The sequence below is a fragment of the Poecilia mexicana genome, unplaced genomic scaffold, assembly GCF_051168715.1.
Source record: "Poecilia mexicana isolate PSO_F unplaced genomic scaffold, ASM5116871v1 scaffold_9, whole genome shotgun sequence".
NCBI classification, from domain to species: domain Eukaryota; kingdom Metazoa; phylum Chordata; class Actinopteri; order Cyprinodontiformes; family Poeciliidae; genus Poecilia; species Poecilia mexicana.
This window is the reverse complement of record NW_028263378.1, coordinates 21,646,677-21,664,606: the sequence shown is the minus strand read 5'-3', so window position 1 is coordinate 21,664,606 and position 17,930 is coordinate 21,646,677. Positions and strand designations below refer to the sequence as shown.

Below are 17,930 nucleotides of genomic sequence, written 5' to 3'. Positions count from 1 at the left end.
AGGAATGACCGAGGACCATAAATGCAAAAAAAAAAAAAAAAAACCACAAAAAAGCCCATGTCATAGATGCGTTGGTGCGTTCAGCTCCTGAAGACTCCAGCTGCAGTCCACCTTCTGTATCTCCTCAAACGCTTACACGATCTTTGCTTCAACACTCCTTTCAAGGCTACGGTTACACCTGTTTGCTTGTGCAACATTTCCTACCAAATTTTTGTCCATCCACACAACTTTCCGCTCGGATGTGGCTCTCTGCGAACGGTCAGCTTCTTTGGGAAGTAACCTTTGTGAGGGTGTCAGTGTCTTCTGGACCGTTCAGTCGGTACTTTTCTTTGGGATTAGACAGGACCATTCAAGGCCTGTAACATAACACGACATAACAATTTTGAATTAGAAAGGATTTTCTCTTATCGATATTGTAATTCTCTGAAAATACGTTTTGGGCTTTCATTACCCGTAACTCCGTAAATTAACCGTAATAGACTGTGGTAGCATATTTCTGTAATACGAGTTCAAATTATTGAACTGTTTGATTTTCAAGCAGCCATATCATGTACTGTAACTGTGGGGGAGGCAGAGCACAGAACACCTTTATGTAATTAATGTGGAGCGCAAAAACACATAATAATTAAAAAAAAAATTGTCTGAGGTGTTATAGGAAGTAGTCCCCTAAAATAATCATCAAATCAGGGCCCCGTTCAGTGTTGGGTCGGGTCTGGGACTATGATTTCTGCTGGGATGACCCTGATCCGCATGCGCTAGGACCGCGGGGACGAGAGCGCAGACGGGGAAGGAATGGGCGCACTTTGGGTAGTATACCCTCAACTGAGTGAGTTTTGAGACTGACAGAGGCGTACAGACAAAACCCCGCTTTATTTTGGGGAACCAGAAGGGAGCAGATGAGGAACAACCTTCTTTCTTATCCGACTTCATTCCGCCCCCCGACCCCACTCCCCCCATCCCGTTTAAATCCAGTCTAAATTCTGTGCGTGAGAGTGCGGGGACCTCCCGGGAATCGAGGAAAAAGCCGAGGAAAACTTCGAAAAGAATCATCGGAACAAGACAGTAAAGTTAATTTATTCATTTCTTCTTTAGAAATAGTCGCGACTCGGAATGAATGTGCGTGAGTTCTGCGGTAAATCTCAGCAGCGCGTGGATTGACTTTCAGAGGGCAAGATAACGGTAATTTGGACACTCCCGTGAATACTGAAAAAAAAAAAAAGAGTAAATCTATTTTTTGGGTTAGTCACAACCAAGTTTTCCAGGACCCAGAAAGCCATCGCTGGCATAACTGCTGTAAACCACCGGATGGACTCTCGTCCTTTGGATTTAACGACCTTTTGGAGCAAAGGGGAGCCGTGCGCCCAGGCTGCTGCCATGACATAACGGGACATTTGGGAAATCAGCGCCTCTGATATTTCTGGAATGACCGGATGAGATGGGAGTTCACTGTTGAGCGAAATACTTTCACCCGTCATTCATTTATCTAACTCCCGTGAGCTCGGCGTGCCTCTTCATTCTTCCTTTTCATAAACTCCAACCGAGACCTTCATGGTGGAGATATGGGATGACTGGAGGCGGGGGTGCAGCTGAGGTGAGATCCAGGCGAAGGACAATGGTTGCGCCCGCAGCTGGCATCCCTCTGCTGCCGGGGCGTCTGGTACTGATGCTGCTCCTGCTGTCCGCCTCCGGAGCGGGACTCGTCCAGGTTTGCCCCGGGCCGCTCGCCTCCACCAGCGGCTGCAGCTGCGCGGAGGATCGCCCCAAGGCGCACGGCGCTCAATCTGTGGGCAGGAGGGTGAGCTGCAGCAAGGAGGAGCTGGTTGAACTTCCGGACTTCAGTTTGTTCCCCAACAGGACCGTCACTCTGTAAGTAGAAACATCAACTTCTGAACACACTCGTGTGCATCCAGGTCCCTTCCTTTCCTTTCAGACTGCTTGAGCAAAGCGTGTCGAGCACTGTCTCCACGAAAAGTGCGTTTTCAAGGATTAGCACTATTTACTTAAATGTTCCTGTTAGGATCTGTGTTTTCTGTGTAGTTTCTGTCTGTCTAGTCCTGTTTTCCCCTGAGTCTGTCTTGATTGATCCCAGCTGTGTGTCGTTCCTGTGATTACCCTCCCAGTGTATTTAGTCCCACCTGTTGTCAGTGTTCTTTGTCGGATCGTCGTCGTGTCTCACCCTCGTTTCACGTCTGTGTCTGTTCCTGTGCTGCCTGAGATTTTCTGTTGTTCCTCCTGGTTTTTTTCATTAAAATTATATTTCATCATGACTACCTGGGATTCCCGGCGTCTCTCTCACCACTCTCAACCACACATCATGACAGTTCCCATACACAGACTTACAGTTCCTTTTCAAAATTATTATTTGTCCGCAAAATTGATCAGTTTCTTTCTTTTTGTGTGTGTGTTAAAACCCACAAAAAAAATATGGGACATACATTTATATGAATCCCCCTTTACTCAGATACCCTCAAAAGCAACTCAGTGCAACATTCAGAAGCTGCAGATCAGTAAATTTCTCTCTAGAGCAATATGGCTCAATCCATCATCTGATTAATGTGAAGGAAAGGGCAAAACCGTAAAACTACCAGAACATGGTTGCCCGTCAGAACTGGCAGGCAGGACAAGGAGAGCATTAATCAGAGAAGGTGGCTCTGGGAGGGCTGCAGAGAGTTACAACTCAGGTGGGGGAAAAAATCAGTTGACAGGTCATGCACTCCAAAAGTTGGACCTCAGTGTAAGCAGAAGGAAGCCATTGTTGAAAGACAGTTTGCTACAAGCCATGTAGGGCACATATCTGAAACATAGCAGAGGGTGCAGATGAGAGTCAAATGTAACTTGACTTGCATGCAAAACACTTTGAGTAGCAGAAAACTGGCACTGCTAATCAGCCTGAACACACCCTCCAACACTGTGAAACATGGTGGTGGCAGCATCATGCTTTTGCTTAGCAGGGACAGGGAAGCTGCTCAAAGATTTTGCCGGTTACCTGAAGCCAGAGGGAGCTACATGCTACTTTAGGGGCTACAGGTGAAAACTGGCCTTTATGGCTAACTAGGGCAGATCATATGATGTGCATTGTCTTTTTTTTTCTTCCTCAAATAAACAAACAACAATAAATACAGGGCATTCCTGGGAGGAAATGTTTTGGAGGATCCAAAAAAAACTTGAAACTCGGGTAGAGATTCACCTCCAACAAGCCATGAAAACATACAATCAGAGCTACGATGGAAGTATTTACATCAAATACGATCCATCCAATGTTCAGACCTAAAGCCAGTGGTGACTGTGTGAAAATTCTTAGAGAATATTTTCCTTTTACTTCACAATCAAGTGTTTCTTTGCTTCGCTCTACATATAATGCCAATGAAATATGCTGACGTTTGAGGTTGTGACGTAAAAAAAAAAAAAAAACGTTCAAGAGGTACGAATACTTTTGCAAGGCGCTGCACTTGGATCACCTCCATGTTGTTAGTTTGCACTGCACCGTGAACTCCCTAAACTGTTGTTGAACTTGTAAGGTCAGACGTCTCCATCTTGATCCACTCTCACGTCGAAGTGAAGGGAAGCGTCTCTGTGAAGCACTAAGAAGCTCTGTGACCATCATGGAGTCCAGCCTCTTTGACACAACTCTGTCACTTTAAATTTGCCTCAGTCAAGGCCCCTCCGCTTTGCAGCCCTCCACCTCCACAACACGGTCCAGCTGACTCTTCACTGGAAAAAAAAAAAACACCAAAAAAAACATGAATAAACAGAAACACATTCAGAGTGTTTTATATCAGAGTCTGCGCTTGAACCGGTGACCCGGCTCTCACGTCAAAAGGCAGCAACACACCCTGCCTCTCCGTCTCCTTCTGAGAGCGGGAACGGCGCTGGTTTTAAGTTCGATATTTTTAATTACGAGGCGCTTCATTGTGTGGTCTTTTTTGGAGCAAACTTGAAAGCGCCTCAACACGGGCCAAAACACACAATCATTCTTGATAGATTGCTGATCTGTTCGTGACACATTTTTCGGGGGGGGTTGTGGTGTTTTGGTCCGTTGCAATGCAGAACTTTCTTCACAGCTGCTCAGGGTTTCTTCACATGTAGCTCATTCCCACATTATTTGCGCTTTCTGCCTCGCCGTCACCACGTCTCAATGTTGGTAACATGTCTTTGTTTTATTCTGAAAGACCATCTTCTGCTTAGTCAATCCATAAAAAATTTCAACAAGATTTTTATTTATTTATTTTTTGTGGCAAAGGTGAGACTCACCTTTGCATTGTTTTTGGTTACCAATAGTTTCAGCGTCAAAAGTCCCATGGATGCAATTTCTGCTTGTTCTTTTTTTGTTTTGTTTTTGTTTTTTTATTGTTGAATCAGGCACATTGACCTTAACTGAGGCAAGTAATGCCTTTGTTCCTTAAGACGTTGTTCTTGGAATAATTTTAGTGAGCCATTACCTCCTGGGAACGTTCACCACCTGCTCCCAGGTGTATGTAAAGGCTCTCGCTGTGGTTCGCTAGCATCCCCAAAGTCTTAGAAGTAACTGCTTAACTCTTTCTAAACCGATTAATATTAACAACCGTATGTCACATTCGTTTGATTTTTCTTTTTTCTCTGAGCAAAAATTATTTTTTTACTTATCTTGTAGCCTACTTCATGCTGTCAGACAATTTATGATTTCACAACGTTTACCTTAGTGTTTGAGATCTTGCGTGTTTTGACATTCGTTTTATCTTTGATATGAACATTGGTGTGATAGTCAGAAGCATTCCTCTGTGAAAAAATAGAAAAAGACAAAAAAAAAAAAACGCAATAGAAATCCACGAGAGAGTTAATTATATTTCACTGCAGCAAGCATATGAGGTAAAGAATGAAGACGATGAGCCAGCCACCAGGCCATTTATAGGGCCTTGTGTTTTTGCTTAATAAAGGCAAGACAAACATCTGTAGAACACATTTGCTGAAAAGTGGAGGCCGAAATGGCTCGGCTGGCAGTGGTGGAGGTGATTGAAGATAATCTTCTGTTCCCGCACCTACTAATTTTGCTCGGCTTGTTTTTGTGCGGCCACTTGGCGCTCTGTGGCACGTTTACAAGGCGCAAACAATCCGGGGCGCCATTTTTGTTACCTTGCCCGAGAATTGCGGCGTCTGGAAAGTTTTTGTTTTTCCCGATGCATTCAGACATTAGCTCCAGATGTGGAATGTTGGGAACTCTTGTTGATGTTCGTGTTATTCCTGACATTCCTCAGGCTGCTCAGAGCCTGCAGACAGTATCCCAGGTGCGGCGGGGGAGCGCTCTCCGCTGCCCCGGTTCGACGAACGCCCCTCTCTCCCTCTCCTGGAGATACGCTCTCTTTCCAAGTGGAGCAGGCGAGGACCGAAGGACACCCGGTCCTTGGCTTCCGGGGCCGGCTGCTTCGTGTAATGCACAACAGCTGGCCCCTGTGAACATTCCAGCTGAGGCCCCTCAGCATCATGGGAAATCCCAGAGGGGATTTGTTTATTAAAACTATTAGCTAGCTGTTTGTTGTTCCTGCCAGCCCAAAAGGAGCAACCCAGTTTTATCACCTCCTACTTTACAGAGCCTGAACTGCACTTTTAATAATACTGCTTCTTTTTTTTTTTTTATGTTGTTGTTTTGCAAAGTAATACATATTCCTCTTTGAGAATACAGAACGTCACCTCTACATTTCCTCATGAGCTCCTACTGTCCCCAATTTTCCTTTATCTGCAGCTCCCCAGCTTCTCTACTTTTCCCACCCCTTCTATCATGAGTTCATCCACATGCAGTAACTCTCAACCTAAATATTTAGTCGACTTGGTAGGAAACTGCCATGTCCAAACTTCTTCCAGATGTGAGCCTGCGCAGGCTTGTGTTTAGGCCTAATTATGCACGGCTGCAAAGGAGCCGGATCGCTGCGTCGGGAAAAGGGGGGAGCGGGAGGGGAAGAGAGGAGAAGGAAAAGGGAAAAGCAGATATAAGGGTGAGAGTGAAGAGAAATGTTCTGGGGTGAAAGTGGAAAAAAGAAAAAAAAAAGCTAGAGGTTGATAAGAGGTCGAGGAGGAGGAGAAAGTTCAACGTGAGGGGTAGGAGAAGTGGGAAAGAAGTAAAAAGGAGGGGAGTCAAAAAAAAAGAGGATGGAGGGATGGCGGGGAGAAGCTTGGCAGGCGGTTCAGAGGGATGTGCCCCTGGAGACTGAAAACTCCCCGGCCCCTGACTAACAGATCTGCAGCACTGGGGTGAAAGAGGAGAGGAGGAGGCAAGGCGCCTCTTGAAGCAACATAACTTTGCTTCCAAAGCGCCGCTTCACATCCAAATTATTATTTGTCTTTTGAGGAACGTGACGGAAGGAACAGCATTCACAGCGGCTTGTAAAAGTAATCACACCCCATGAACTCCTTCACGTTTTCTCGGATTGCCGCCACAAATTTCAATGTGTTTTGCTGGAATTTTACGCGATAAACCGACGCAAAGTAGCACTTGGGACTGAATGTGAAGTGGTTTTCTTCCTGGTCTGCTCTGTATTTACCTCCATCTATCTTCCCATCTACTCTGACCAGCTCCCCCGTCCCCGGAGGAGAAAAAAAAACAAAAAAACGACCCCACGGGATGATGCTGCTGCAACCGCCGGGTTTCACCACCGCTGCGGTTCCTTCGGATTGATGTGCAGTGTTAGCTTTCTGCCACACTTAGCGTTTCGCATTTAGGCCAAACAGTTCAAATTTGGGTCTGATCTGACTGTGGCACATTCTTCCACGTTTGTTGTGTCTCCACCGCGGCTTGTGGCGAACGTCTTGAGGCTTTCTTTGAACAGTACCTTTGTCATTGCCACAAAGCCATATTTTTGCTGGAATGCCAGCAGCTAATTTATTGTCTTCTCAGCAGATTATCTCACCTGAGCTGCAGAGCGCTGCAGCTCCCCTAGAGTTCCCGAAGGCCTCTCAGTCGATTCTCGCCTTTCAGTTTATAGAAACCGTCAAAGACTCGACGTCTTTTGCTGTTTAAACCAAGGACAATATTCTTTTTAGCAGAAACTTTTGGACTATCTTGTATTGCTGTGCTACATAAGCCACAAGGTGCAAGAATACTTTATAAGTCAAAGGCACTGTGATAATTTAATCATAAAAATATGTTTGCCTTGAGATAAATAGAGGTTTGATGCATTAGAGCCATTACTTAGAAATCACAGCGGAAAAAGACTCTCTCAGTGCCCCATGGTAGCAGCTGTGTCTGTTTTAATGTTTTAATGGATAACAGACAAATGGAGAGAATGTACAGTGGCAGCTCATGTGTGAATGGGCTTGTGCTTCTTCCTGTGGCTTTTACCAAAGTCATAACCGAACTCCTCCCCGTGCATATTTCAGTTGTCATCGTCACCAGTGACTGATAGCTTTGGCCCTGGTGGGTGCCAACCCAAACGAGTGGGCACGAATGCTCAGGGTGTGTGAGTGTTTGGGGGGGCGGAGGGGGGGGGGTACACCGTGCCCTGTTCATTCAAGACAGCTGCAGTTGAAGCCCTGAATGAACATGAGTGTTGTCTGTCTGCCTCTATGGGATTGAGACGAAAATATCCTGGCAGCGCAGATATATTTTTACCGTCAACCACAGAGGCGGCAAAAGAACAGTTGTACATCACACTTCTGGCTGTTTCACGGCCCTGCAAAAGTACTGATGACACTTTAACTTTCTTCACGTTTTGTGAGGCTTTAACCACAAAATCAATTTGTTATATTGGGGTTTTGTGTGGTGGACTTACTAAATGAAATGCAGGAACTGTAAAGTGGAAGGCAAATTGTGTTTTTTATTATTATTATTATTATTAATTTTTTTTTTTAACAAATACAAATATAAAACAATGTTTCATGTATTTTTATTCTGATGCTCTGACCCCTAAAGAAGCTGCAGAGATCCTCTGGTCAGGTTTGAGGACCTGTTGACTGGACAACTACTTATTGTGCATTTCACAAATCCGGCTTTTAGAGTGGCAAGAAAAAAACAAACAAACCAACAAAAAAAATAAACAGAGAGAAATCCCAGTTGCTGGTAACCCCAGACTGGGAATTGACTGGAAAATGGCTGCAGATAACCCAAATTTTTGACATATACTTATTTTTTTATTTGCAGTAGAGAACACAAATAAAATAACGTAATTGCTATTGAGTTATGACCTAATTATTGATCAACCGACTTGACCTGTAGTAAACAGTACTTTCATGAGTACTTTTTTGTTTTTATCTTGTCAATTGTTTTATCTTGCGTTCCTCTTATAGTCCAGGATCTTCCTGTAGGTTACGTGGTTATTTGAAATTAATCTTCAGAAAAGCTGTGCATGGTTCTTTTTTGTGTTTTATTTTTTTATTTGTTTTAACTCATTTGTCTCAGTGTTGTTGGTGATAACCTGTCCATATTGTATCCTCTGTCGTTAAGTCAAGTGCTCCTGCTGCTTTAAGCAGCATCACTAAGACAATATGTCGTAATAAGAAGCAGAACAAACAGAAACATAAATATACATTTGCGTTTTGCAGGATTCTTTTCTTTTAGAAATGGTAAATATGTTTGTCCTTTCTTCAGTTTTCGCTGATTTATTTTAACCACATCTAAGTTATGGGTTATCTGAACATGTTTGTGGATGGATGTCATTTTTAAAGCTCGAGTTAAGCTGGCTTTTTTTTTTTTTTTTTTTTAACAGACATTAATCTCATCAGTCCAGTCTCCAGAATGTCGACATTTTACACCCCAGCATCTCTGTTGCGGCTAAACACCTCAGCTTCCACGACTATTAACTTTCGGTCAGATTCCCCCGAGGAAATATTGAAACAAAATGTGGCCATTGTTTGGCCAGCAAGTTATGATGACACATTATTACAGCAGAAAGCATCTAAAAGTTTAAGCAACAGAGAACGAGGGTTATGGCAGTGTGTGGAGCTTTGTTTATGTGGTGCCTTGTGAAACTCTTCATGGCGCCTTAACGCTTCGATATTTTGTTACATTACGACCCGAAATGTTTTAGGAATAGGAGAACTGGTCAGAAATGATGGGAAGATGGATGGAGATAAACACAGGGCAATCTAGAAAGAAAGTAGAGGTTGCTGTAGAACAGCGAGGATGTTCACCTTCCAACAATCGCACTTTTTAGATTTTATTTGTGGAAGATTTTATTATATCTCTTCGACTTCTTCATTAAGCCCTACTTCAGAACCCTCTAAAAATGCTTACGGCTAATTGTTCAAACACCAAACACATTTTAACACGCCGTAATGCGCACAGTGGAAACTAGCATAGTATTAATGCAAAATCTGACACCTACAATCTTTCTTACTTATCTCCACTCACAGTCAGTCAACGCCAAGGAAAATACACAACACTTCTGGATTAGCAACTTAGCAGATGACTGCTAATAGCACATCATGTATCATTGTGCCATGGTACGTTAGCTTCCCAGCTGCATTTTCTTTTTAACATTCTAAATATACTCATATAAAAAAATAAAATGTGTGCATAAGTAGGTTTTCATCAAATAAAATGGAGTCACAATCCAAAGATAAATCCGTGAGTAACATTGTCTAAGCACATTTCCACTGTACTTTCTGCCACATAAAATCCTAATAAAACAGCTTGAAATTTGTTCTTGTGGCACGTCAAAGTTTAAGGGATGTGAATAATTTTACAAAGCACTATAAATCTAATCTAATCACGTTTGTCTGTTTCCCTTTTTTTCCTCCCTGTGGTTGACCCTAAAGTTTTTATTTTCTGGTTCTGCGTCTGATGAGTCCTCTGCATTCGTGTCACTTCAAAGCCCCCCTCCTTATTTACCACAGTGTGATTTAAAATCTGCAGCGCATCTCTTTGTGCATTTCAAACCCATTTTATCTTCTGAGTCACATTGCCGCTCGCTCAGCTGTGCCACTTGAGGAGCCTGCAGCTGCTCTCAAGGTTTATGCTTGTTTCATGCGTGTTGAGATGGGAGAATGTTGACAAAATGTCCCAGGCCTTTCTTTCTTATCAGCGGGGAGAATTCCAATAGTGGGCAGAAAGCTGGAGCTCCTGCAGCGATCGGGTTTATTTTTGTGTGGAGAGGTGTTGAGGGGAAGGGGCAGCAGGCTCTCCTCTGCACATGTTAGGCGGAGCAGTGGTCAGCAATAAATCAAAAAGCCAAACAAAGGCCTGACACTGGATACTTGGAGCAGCACCTGCCAGTGCCACACAAACCCTGGACTTTATTATGCCAGTGCAGGTCGTTGGAGGAAGACCACAGACGGTGGGACACCAGCGCACGCCGCCCCCAGCACCGGAGCTTCCTGCATATTTGGATGCCGAACGCATATTTCACTTATCACCTTGTTGTGTTTGTTGACTGGGCGGCTGACATATTTCAAAACTTGGCAAAAACAGCCGCGTGTTGTCATAGTAATTTCATCCCCCCCAAGTGGCTTTTTGTTATTTTAGTTTTTCCTTTCTCGCCGCTCTCTTCTTATCTTACTCCAAAAATGCCTGACTTCGGCGTTTCTCTGCCAGCGCTAACTTCCCTCTCCCTGTGTCTGACCACGGCGGCCCTTAAAGTTCCTGTTCGGGGTCAACAACACAGGAATACAGGCTGAGATAATGTCTGTTCTGGGGAGGCTGCTGCGGCTGCATTGTGTGCGCTTCTTTCTGATACGAGCATTCTTTAACAATTGTCACATTGCAGTAACTTCATTTTATGGAGGCGCCGTTATGATCTGAATACGGTGTTTTACAGCCAAGCTTACAATAACATACATTATATACCAATTTATATGCATAAGTAGTACAAGTATGGCTTATTAAGAGTCAAAAGAAAGTTTGAAACATTGCAGGAGAAAATTTAGACTGAATAATACAAATACACTTATAATACAAATTATTATTTGTATCATTTGTATCATTAGAGTTAGGCCATTATTTTAGGAAGGTGAGAAAATATCCTTGTTTTGCCCATTTAATGACTGAAGAGTAACCACTTGATGTACTTTACAACTTGTTAGGATTTTTAAGGTAATGTCATTAATGAGTTCTGCAAGATATGCAATAAACAATGTGTTGCATATAAATGTGTGTCCTTAGTTGTGATTTTCATAAAGATGGCAAGAGATTGCAAAATGTTAAAGTCCATTGCCACATTCACTTTTATCTGTTTTGGTTTATTGCACCAATCAGAGGGGCAGAGCCAGTGGCGAAATAAAACATTGGCCATTTATTAAAATCTCTGCGGATGCAATAACCCACTGTTTGTAGATATAATGTAATCCCATATTCCTCGATACGTAATCACATCAGTCACTGGAAAGCATGCTGGTCTACCATATTCTTGTAACATCTATCTTGGTTGTTTAATAGTTTGCGGTACGCGCTGGATGTTGAAACTCGTTGCCGGGTAGCAAACGGGGTCATTGGGATTTAGGAAAAAAAAAAAAAATGGCTACAAGCAACGCTTTTTGTTCCACACTAGATACATTTTAGGAGAGTAACGATGATCAGAAATGTGTTTAGACAAGCTTTCAAAAAACAATTATAGAAATTAGCAGCCATATTTCCCAGCCATCTTTGCTCAGGAGCAGAAAACAGAGCCTTGTTATGAGACAGAACAATGAGACAATGTTAGCCAGGCATACACCACATTCCTTCCTCTCTCTCCTTCTCTCTCTCAAACAGCGAAATGCACTAAATTGCCTCATTAAAATTGTAAAAACACTTTAGACAGTGATTAAACTGGCCTTTGTGTTCCTGCTCTGCAGCCGTAAACCTTCCAGTACGGGCCTGTTGTGATGAATCTAAGACTTTAAATTTTGCAATAACTTCTTGAAGCTTTACAGTAAAGCAGCTGTGATTCAGCTTTTGTTAATATTGTGTGGCAGCTACTTGTTTATGTCTTTAAAGGCCACTGGTTGTACTGTTGTAATAAATTGTGTATAGAAACACATTCCATGGACACATTCTGTTTGCAGAACTTGATGGATCGTCTAATAAGACGTACTGCGGAGCGGGGGATATGTGGATGTGTGTTAGTTTGCCTGTGCACACACACATGTGGGAAGGGCGTGCACCGCCACAGCTCTCAAAATAGACCTCAGTCCTCCCCTCTCTAATTAGAGACATTTTGAAAACCCGGATTTCAATTTTAGACTGGTAGCTTTTTGGGCCACTCGCGCATACACACAGAGTTAAGCGCACACTTTCCATAAAAATAACTGATAGGTCACACACTTGTGCATCTTAAATCTGCACACACACCCTGAAACCGCAATGCCAAACTCCCTGGCCCAGCCTGCTAACCCAGGCACAATGCAGCGCGCTCTGTAATAAGCGGTTGGACGTATCTGATGCAGAGGCACGCTCACTACGCTGAGCATCAGGACAGGGAACTGCAGCGCCTCGCAAAACCATTTGCACCCACTGAACCTTTTTCCACATTTTTGTGTTTCTGTAGCCATACACTTCACTGTGTAGTTTTGGATAGGCTGACACAAAGCAGTGCACCGCTGTAAAGTGGGAAGAATATTTTGCGTAGTATTCAAATGTTTGAATAATAGAGTTCTGAAAAACTCGACATGCATTTGGATTCATCATCCCTGACCTTGCAGACACATCCAGCTGCAGATTATGCAAACAGCTTTCAAGTCTTGCCACTGATTCCAAAAATGATTTAAGTCTGGACTTTAGTTGTGCCATTAATGCACACTATTCTGTTCTGGGTGTTTGTTTAGTCTCGTTGTCCTGCTGGAATACGAACCTCCAGCCCAGTGTCCAGTCATTTGTTACCTCCTGCATGTTTGTCCTCAAAGTGGGTCAGATAAACTCGGACAAGCTTTAGCTGTATCTTGTAACACTAACAGTTGTCCAGATTGTTCCACCTGAGCTATGGCTCTCTGCAGCTCCTCCAGAGTTACCAAGGGCTTCTTGGCTGCTTCTGTGGCTGATGCTCTCCTTACCCAGCTTGAATGTTTAGGTGGACAGTTATGTCTAAGTTGTGCGATACTCTTTAAAATCACACTCCACTTGCTGTTTTCTGCAGCTTCTTGAACAATTCGTAGAGAGATGTACAAAACTCCCTCCAGCTGGTTATGACCTATCACTGCTTTTACCATCTCCACAGCTGTCTGCTGTTTTGTTTGGTGTTTTGATGCAGTTTCTTCTCTAAGGTCTCAAACATACCTTTGAGTCCTTCACAAGAACACCTGGAGTTATACTGAGGTCGTCTCTTCTGAATGCAGCGGGTTTTACTGAGAGTATAAGAGTGGCTGAATATAAACAATAACAAATTATTCATTAATAAAAATGAAAACTGAAGCATTTTTTTGTCATAAACACATTTAATATTTTCCTTCTTCCTGCATGCTGTAACCTCGTTTTATAACTGAATCACTTCGGCTACGCAGGATGATTTCATAAAAAATATTTGGCATGCAATTACATGGATGCTCCTTTTCATGACAGGCGGTAAATGGGACTTTCAGCTTGGCAGTGTTCCCTTGTCGCTGCTACAAGCCCTCTGGTGGGTCAGGCACAATGGGCACATTCACATCTTGACATGTGTTTGCTGCTAAAGTGCCCGTTGTGCTCGAGGGCATTTAGTCTCTCTGCTGCGCTCGGTGTCGTGACTCTCCGAGGAAAGGCTCAGGGTGCAAAGGGCTCCCAGGACCACAGGCTTATAGGTAGAGCTCTGTCTTTCTAACAACGAAAGGGTTAAGCTTTCTGGATGCACCAATGCGCTGAATGGCCCTTCACAGTCTGGAGGCCTCTTGGAAAGTACTCATTGTAGCAAAGATGACACAACCACCTCCCAGCCTGAGAGGTTTCTCAGCTCATGCACTTCCATATCTCTCGTCTGTGCGCCTCCCCCTTCGAATGTGTCCGCCAGCAACAATGAAAGACAAGACTGCATGTTTTTTATGGACGGTTGCAAACAGTAGTAGCTGCAGTATCACAAACGTCAAAGGATTTGACTAAGATGTTGTTTGATAAACTGTGACATAGCCGTGAAGTTTTGGTATGGTACTTGATTATCAGCATGTTTTTGTTATGAATTTCTGAGATAATTGTTGAGAAACGCCGAGCTGGTAGAGGCAAACGTTAATAGAAAATTGGTTCCACTTACTGAAAGGGATTGAATACAAATGCAAACCACTTTTCACAAGGTGCCATAGATTTTACAAGTTCATTTCACATGAGTGAACTGGATGGTCAGTCCATAAAACAGTTTTTATAATTTATAATTTAATGAAAAAAAAAAAACATTATACGTAGCCAAAGCAGTAGCCACTCCACAATAGTTCACCCAAACAAAATAAGATATTGTTCGGCATCTGCAGCAGATTATTTTTATACTGGGCTGGCTGTAAGTGACCCGCCGTCATTAATTTTATTTATTTATTTTCTCACAGTCTTTCCTCCAAAGTCTGCAGACAGCCATTTTTGTAAAATCAATTTACTTTCCCGAAACTATACGAGGACGCAAAAGCCACACCGAGTTGAGCCAAAACCTCAGTCATCAGAGACAAAATGAAACATTTTATTCAGAACATATTATCTTCCGTCTAAATGAAGCGACATTATTCTTTTTCTTCCCCCCTTTCAGATGATACGCAGAAGCTGCCAAAGACGAAAATACTACAGAAATAAAAATGAACCCCATAAATCAGGACGCAGACAGCTTCAGACCAAGAAAACAGTCGAATCCAGCAATTTCATGCCATTTACATTTTCAAGTTTACAAACTTGAAAATGAGACGGTTGTTTTCATTTGAAAGCTCATAAAAGCTTGACAGGAAATTTGCAGCAAAGCAACTTCCATTGACTGGGTTTGTACTAACAGAGACTCTGGTGAAACAGGGACCTGGACTTTTATAAGTAAAAGAAACAAAAATCATTGTTAGAATAGGTATAATTTTCCTTCCTATTTTCAATGTGTTTTGCATTTTGCATGAAGAGCAATTGACTTTTGCACATCACTTATCCATAATATTCAGTTGCCAGTTGAAGTGTGAGTTTTATTTCTAAAGAGTATTTTGTTCTAGTGGCAAAATGATGATATGCTACCATATTAAAATTAATAAAATCTAATTCATTTTATTAATTTATTTTATTACACGAGAGAATAAAATATCTATGCATGCTTTAACAAAAATTACCATGAAACATTTTAATATAACTTCTGTATGTTTAGAGCTTTGAAATCACTTGATAACTAAATCTAATGCAAACATTGTGTTTTTCATAATAAAATAATTACAAATTCCCATCTAATGTAAATTTGTCAGCCACCAACAGAGATACCGCCTGTTGCTGCAACATGAATTATTTCTAATGTACATGATGTTATGTTGCCGTGTCGTTTCCCCAGTTTCAGTTCGTTGATCTTAATTAAAACGTGACATGAAACGTCTGAGCAGCAAGTCCATTAAGCTGACAGTCAACAGATGACAAACATTACATTCGTTTTTGTTTCAATGAACATTGTGACTGGTTGTCTCTCCTCATCTCTTTGAGTCATGTGTTTATATTCTTAAATAGTGACGTATCCTCTCAGTCCTGCCTCGCTGCTCACACGGAAAACCCCAAAGAGGAAAATTGGACAAAAACTGACTGTACATTTTTTGTTGTTGTTGTAATACAAACAATGCAGAGTTGTTAGTGTTAAAGGGCCAAATCAAATTGCTTTCAGCAGAATTTGTCCCCTCAGGGTTTTTTTTTTTTCTCTATCATATTTTACATTAACTTAAGCACTGCCATGGCACAAGCCAGCATGTGTATTATCAAATCAGCGTGCCAATTAAGCCCAGCTTAACTCAGTAATCACTCTCTGAGACCCTTATTTGAAATCACTCTCATTATGTGGCTCCCACTGGTCTCCAAACCAGGACTGGATTTTTGCCATGTTACCAACTCTTTTAAGGATCTCTTGTCTTTCCCTTTGCGTGAGGTCCTTGAGGGTAAGGGACCATTTCAGAGTTAAATTGATGTTTACACACCAGCCCAACGGGCTCCCTTTTCCCTCTGTCGCACTAAACCTGTGCTGCTTGAGTCTTTTATTCTCAAAGGGTTAGATCGGTGTTTAAGTGGCCGAGAGGTCGATTGTTGGAGCAGTCCTGCATAATTTTGTTTTCTCCGCAAAAGAAATGGAAGCGTGAAAAAGCAAATAAATATTTAGAATTATCTATGTGTTGACACTTTACAAAAACAATGTTTTCCTCTTTGCAAGCTTCCCTCAGCAATGATGTCAAAAAACACTCACAGCTGCAATGCCAGACACCAAAGGGGATGCCAACTCCAGTTGACCATCCCTCAATTTTCACATGTAACCCTGTCCCTTACACACCTGAATCGAATGAATTGATTGTTACGAGGCCTCTGCTGATCTGAGTTATTAAGTGCGTTCATTACGCTGACGGGGTAATTCAGGTGAGTTGGAGAAGGGATAGTAACTTCCATGAAATGTAGTTCTTCTCTCCGGCTGTACAGCCAGTCAAAAGCAAAAGCACAACCTGGACTAATCTTCAAGTGTCCAAAAGTACTTGCAAGCTTCAGTTCACAATCCAATGGACAAAAATAAGTATAGAAAGGCTGTAACAGTAGACTTGTTTTATACGCTGTTGATTCAGTCATCCACATGGTAGTTCTGTCAGCGGATTGGCTCTTCAGCAGGTGACCATGAGGATCTTTCTGACTACCAGACGACACCCATAAAGGTTTACTGTCTATTTAAACAAACAAACAAACAAAACACAAACCTGTGATAGTGCCTGGTAGTGAAAATAAACCTCCAGAGTTTTGCAAATGTGTGAACTCTCTAAACACTTGACCCTTGACTCCTCTTGAGTATTTACACAAAACCTTCAGTGCACTATCAACCTCAGTTCTAAATGCTCCTGATATTCAGATTTGGTGTTATAGTGCTCTTCTTCACTCTCATGATTGCAAGAAAGCCACTTGGTAGTTATGTTTGTCTCAGACTTTGGCCGTCTTTGGTTTGTGTTTGGCTGTCTCCATGTCATTTATTTAAGAACAAGAATACCATATTGGAGAGAAGTGGCTTTAACACTTGCATTGATCATGATGAAGTTCAGCACATTTTGAAAAGAAGAAGAAAGAGTGGACTCCATTAATGAATCTTACATATGTCTTTTCTCTGACCCTTTTTTCTGTTTGTTTGGTGTGGAACCATCAGGGCAGGCAGAGATCTCCGTCAGAGTCCAGCTAAATATTTACTGGGCAACAAAGACCATTTGAAATCAGCGCTTTTTACTCAAGTGTTTCTCATCAATATCCCATGCTAGATGCCAAACCACACTGGAGTATTTCCTGTAAAAGCTTTCAAAAAAAAAAAAAAAATCAAGCAAGTTTGAAGTGCGTCTGGCAGAGAAGCAGGATGAAGAGTGAAAGCGTACAGACACCGAGCTCTCAGTGTTAAGGACCAACTCACAGGACATCCTGTTGTGTTTGGATTTACGGCATTCTGGCTGCTGTCAGGACAGAAGACAGAGGAATATCGTTTCCCTCTGAGCTTTTCTTCACCAGGTTGAACACCAGGTTTTTTCCACATCCACCAAATGCACAGCTCTTTATTGAAGTGTCAGACTTTCTATTTTCCCTTTCTTAACAAAGGTAAATCTCATTGAGACATTTGCCCCTGATTTTCAAGAGATGCATGTTTTAAATAACTGTACAGGATAATAATACTGTTAAAAAAAAAAGTAAATGACAAGAGACAATGCATAGCAAGCTTTAAATAATATATCAAATTAAAAACTTGCAATATACTTGCAATATAACTTTAACAGGAACAAATATCCAATGAGACTTTCTCCAATTAGCTTGTGTCTAACACCTTTTACTTGGATTTATTTGTTTCCCAAAACAATTAATTTGAAAACCGTAGGGATTTTATTTTCTTTTGAAAACAACACCCCTCATTTTTTTTCATTTACTATGA

The 17,930-nt window shown here is 42.1% G+C and overlaps 1 protein-coding gene across 1 annotated transcript in view; it reads left to right on the top strand.

The window, feature by feature from the left end:
- Window positions 1-460: 460 nt before the first annotated feature.
- adgra2 (adhesion G protein-coupled receptor A2) overlaps window positions 461-17,930 on the top strand; it is a 49,308-nt gene continuing 31,838 nt past the window's right edge. The window contains exon 1 of the mRNA XM_014982298.2: window positions 461-1,866. Within this exon, the coding sequence (XP_014837784.2) occupies window positions 1,565-1,866 (302 nt within the window). The 5' untranslated portion in view covers window positions 461-1,564. The remainder of the gene's footprint in view (window positions 1,867-17,930) is intronic.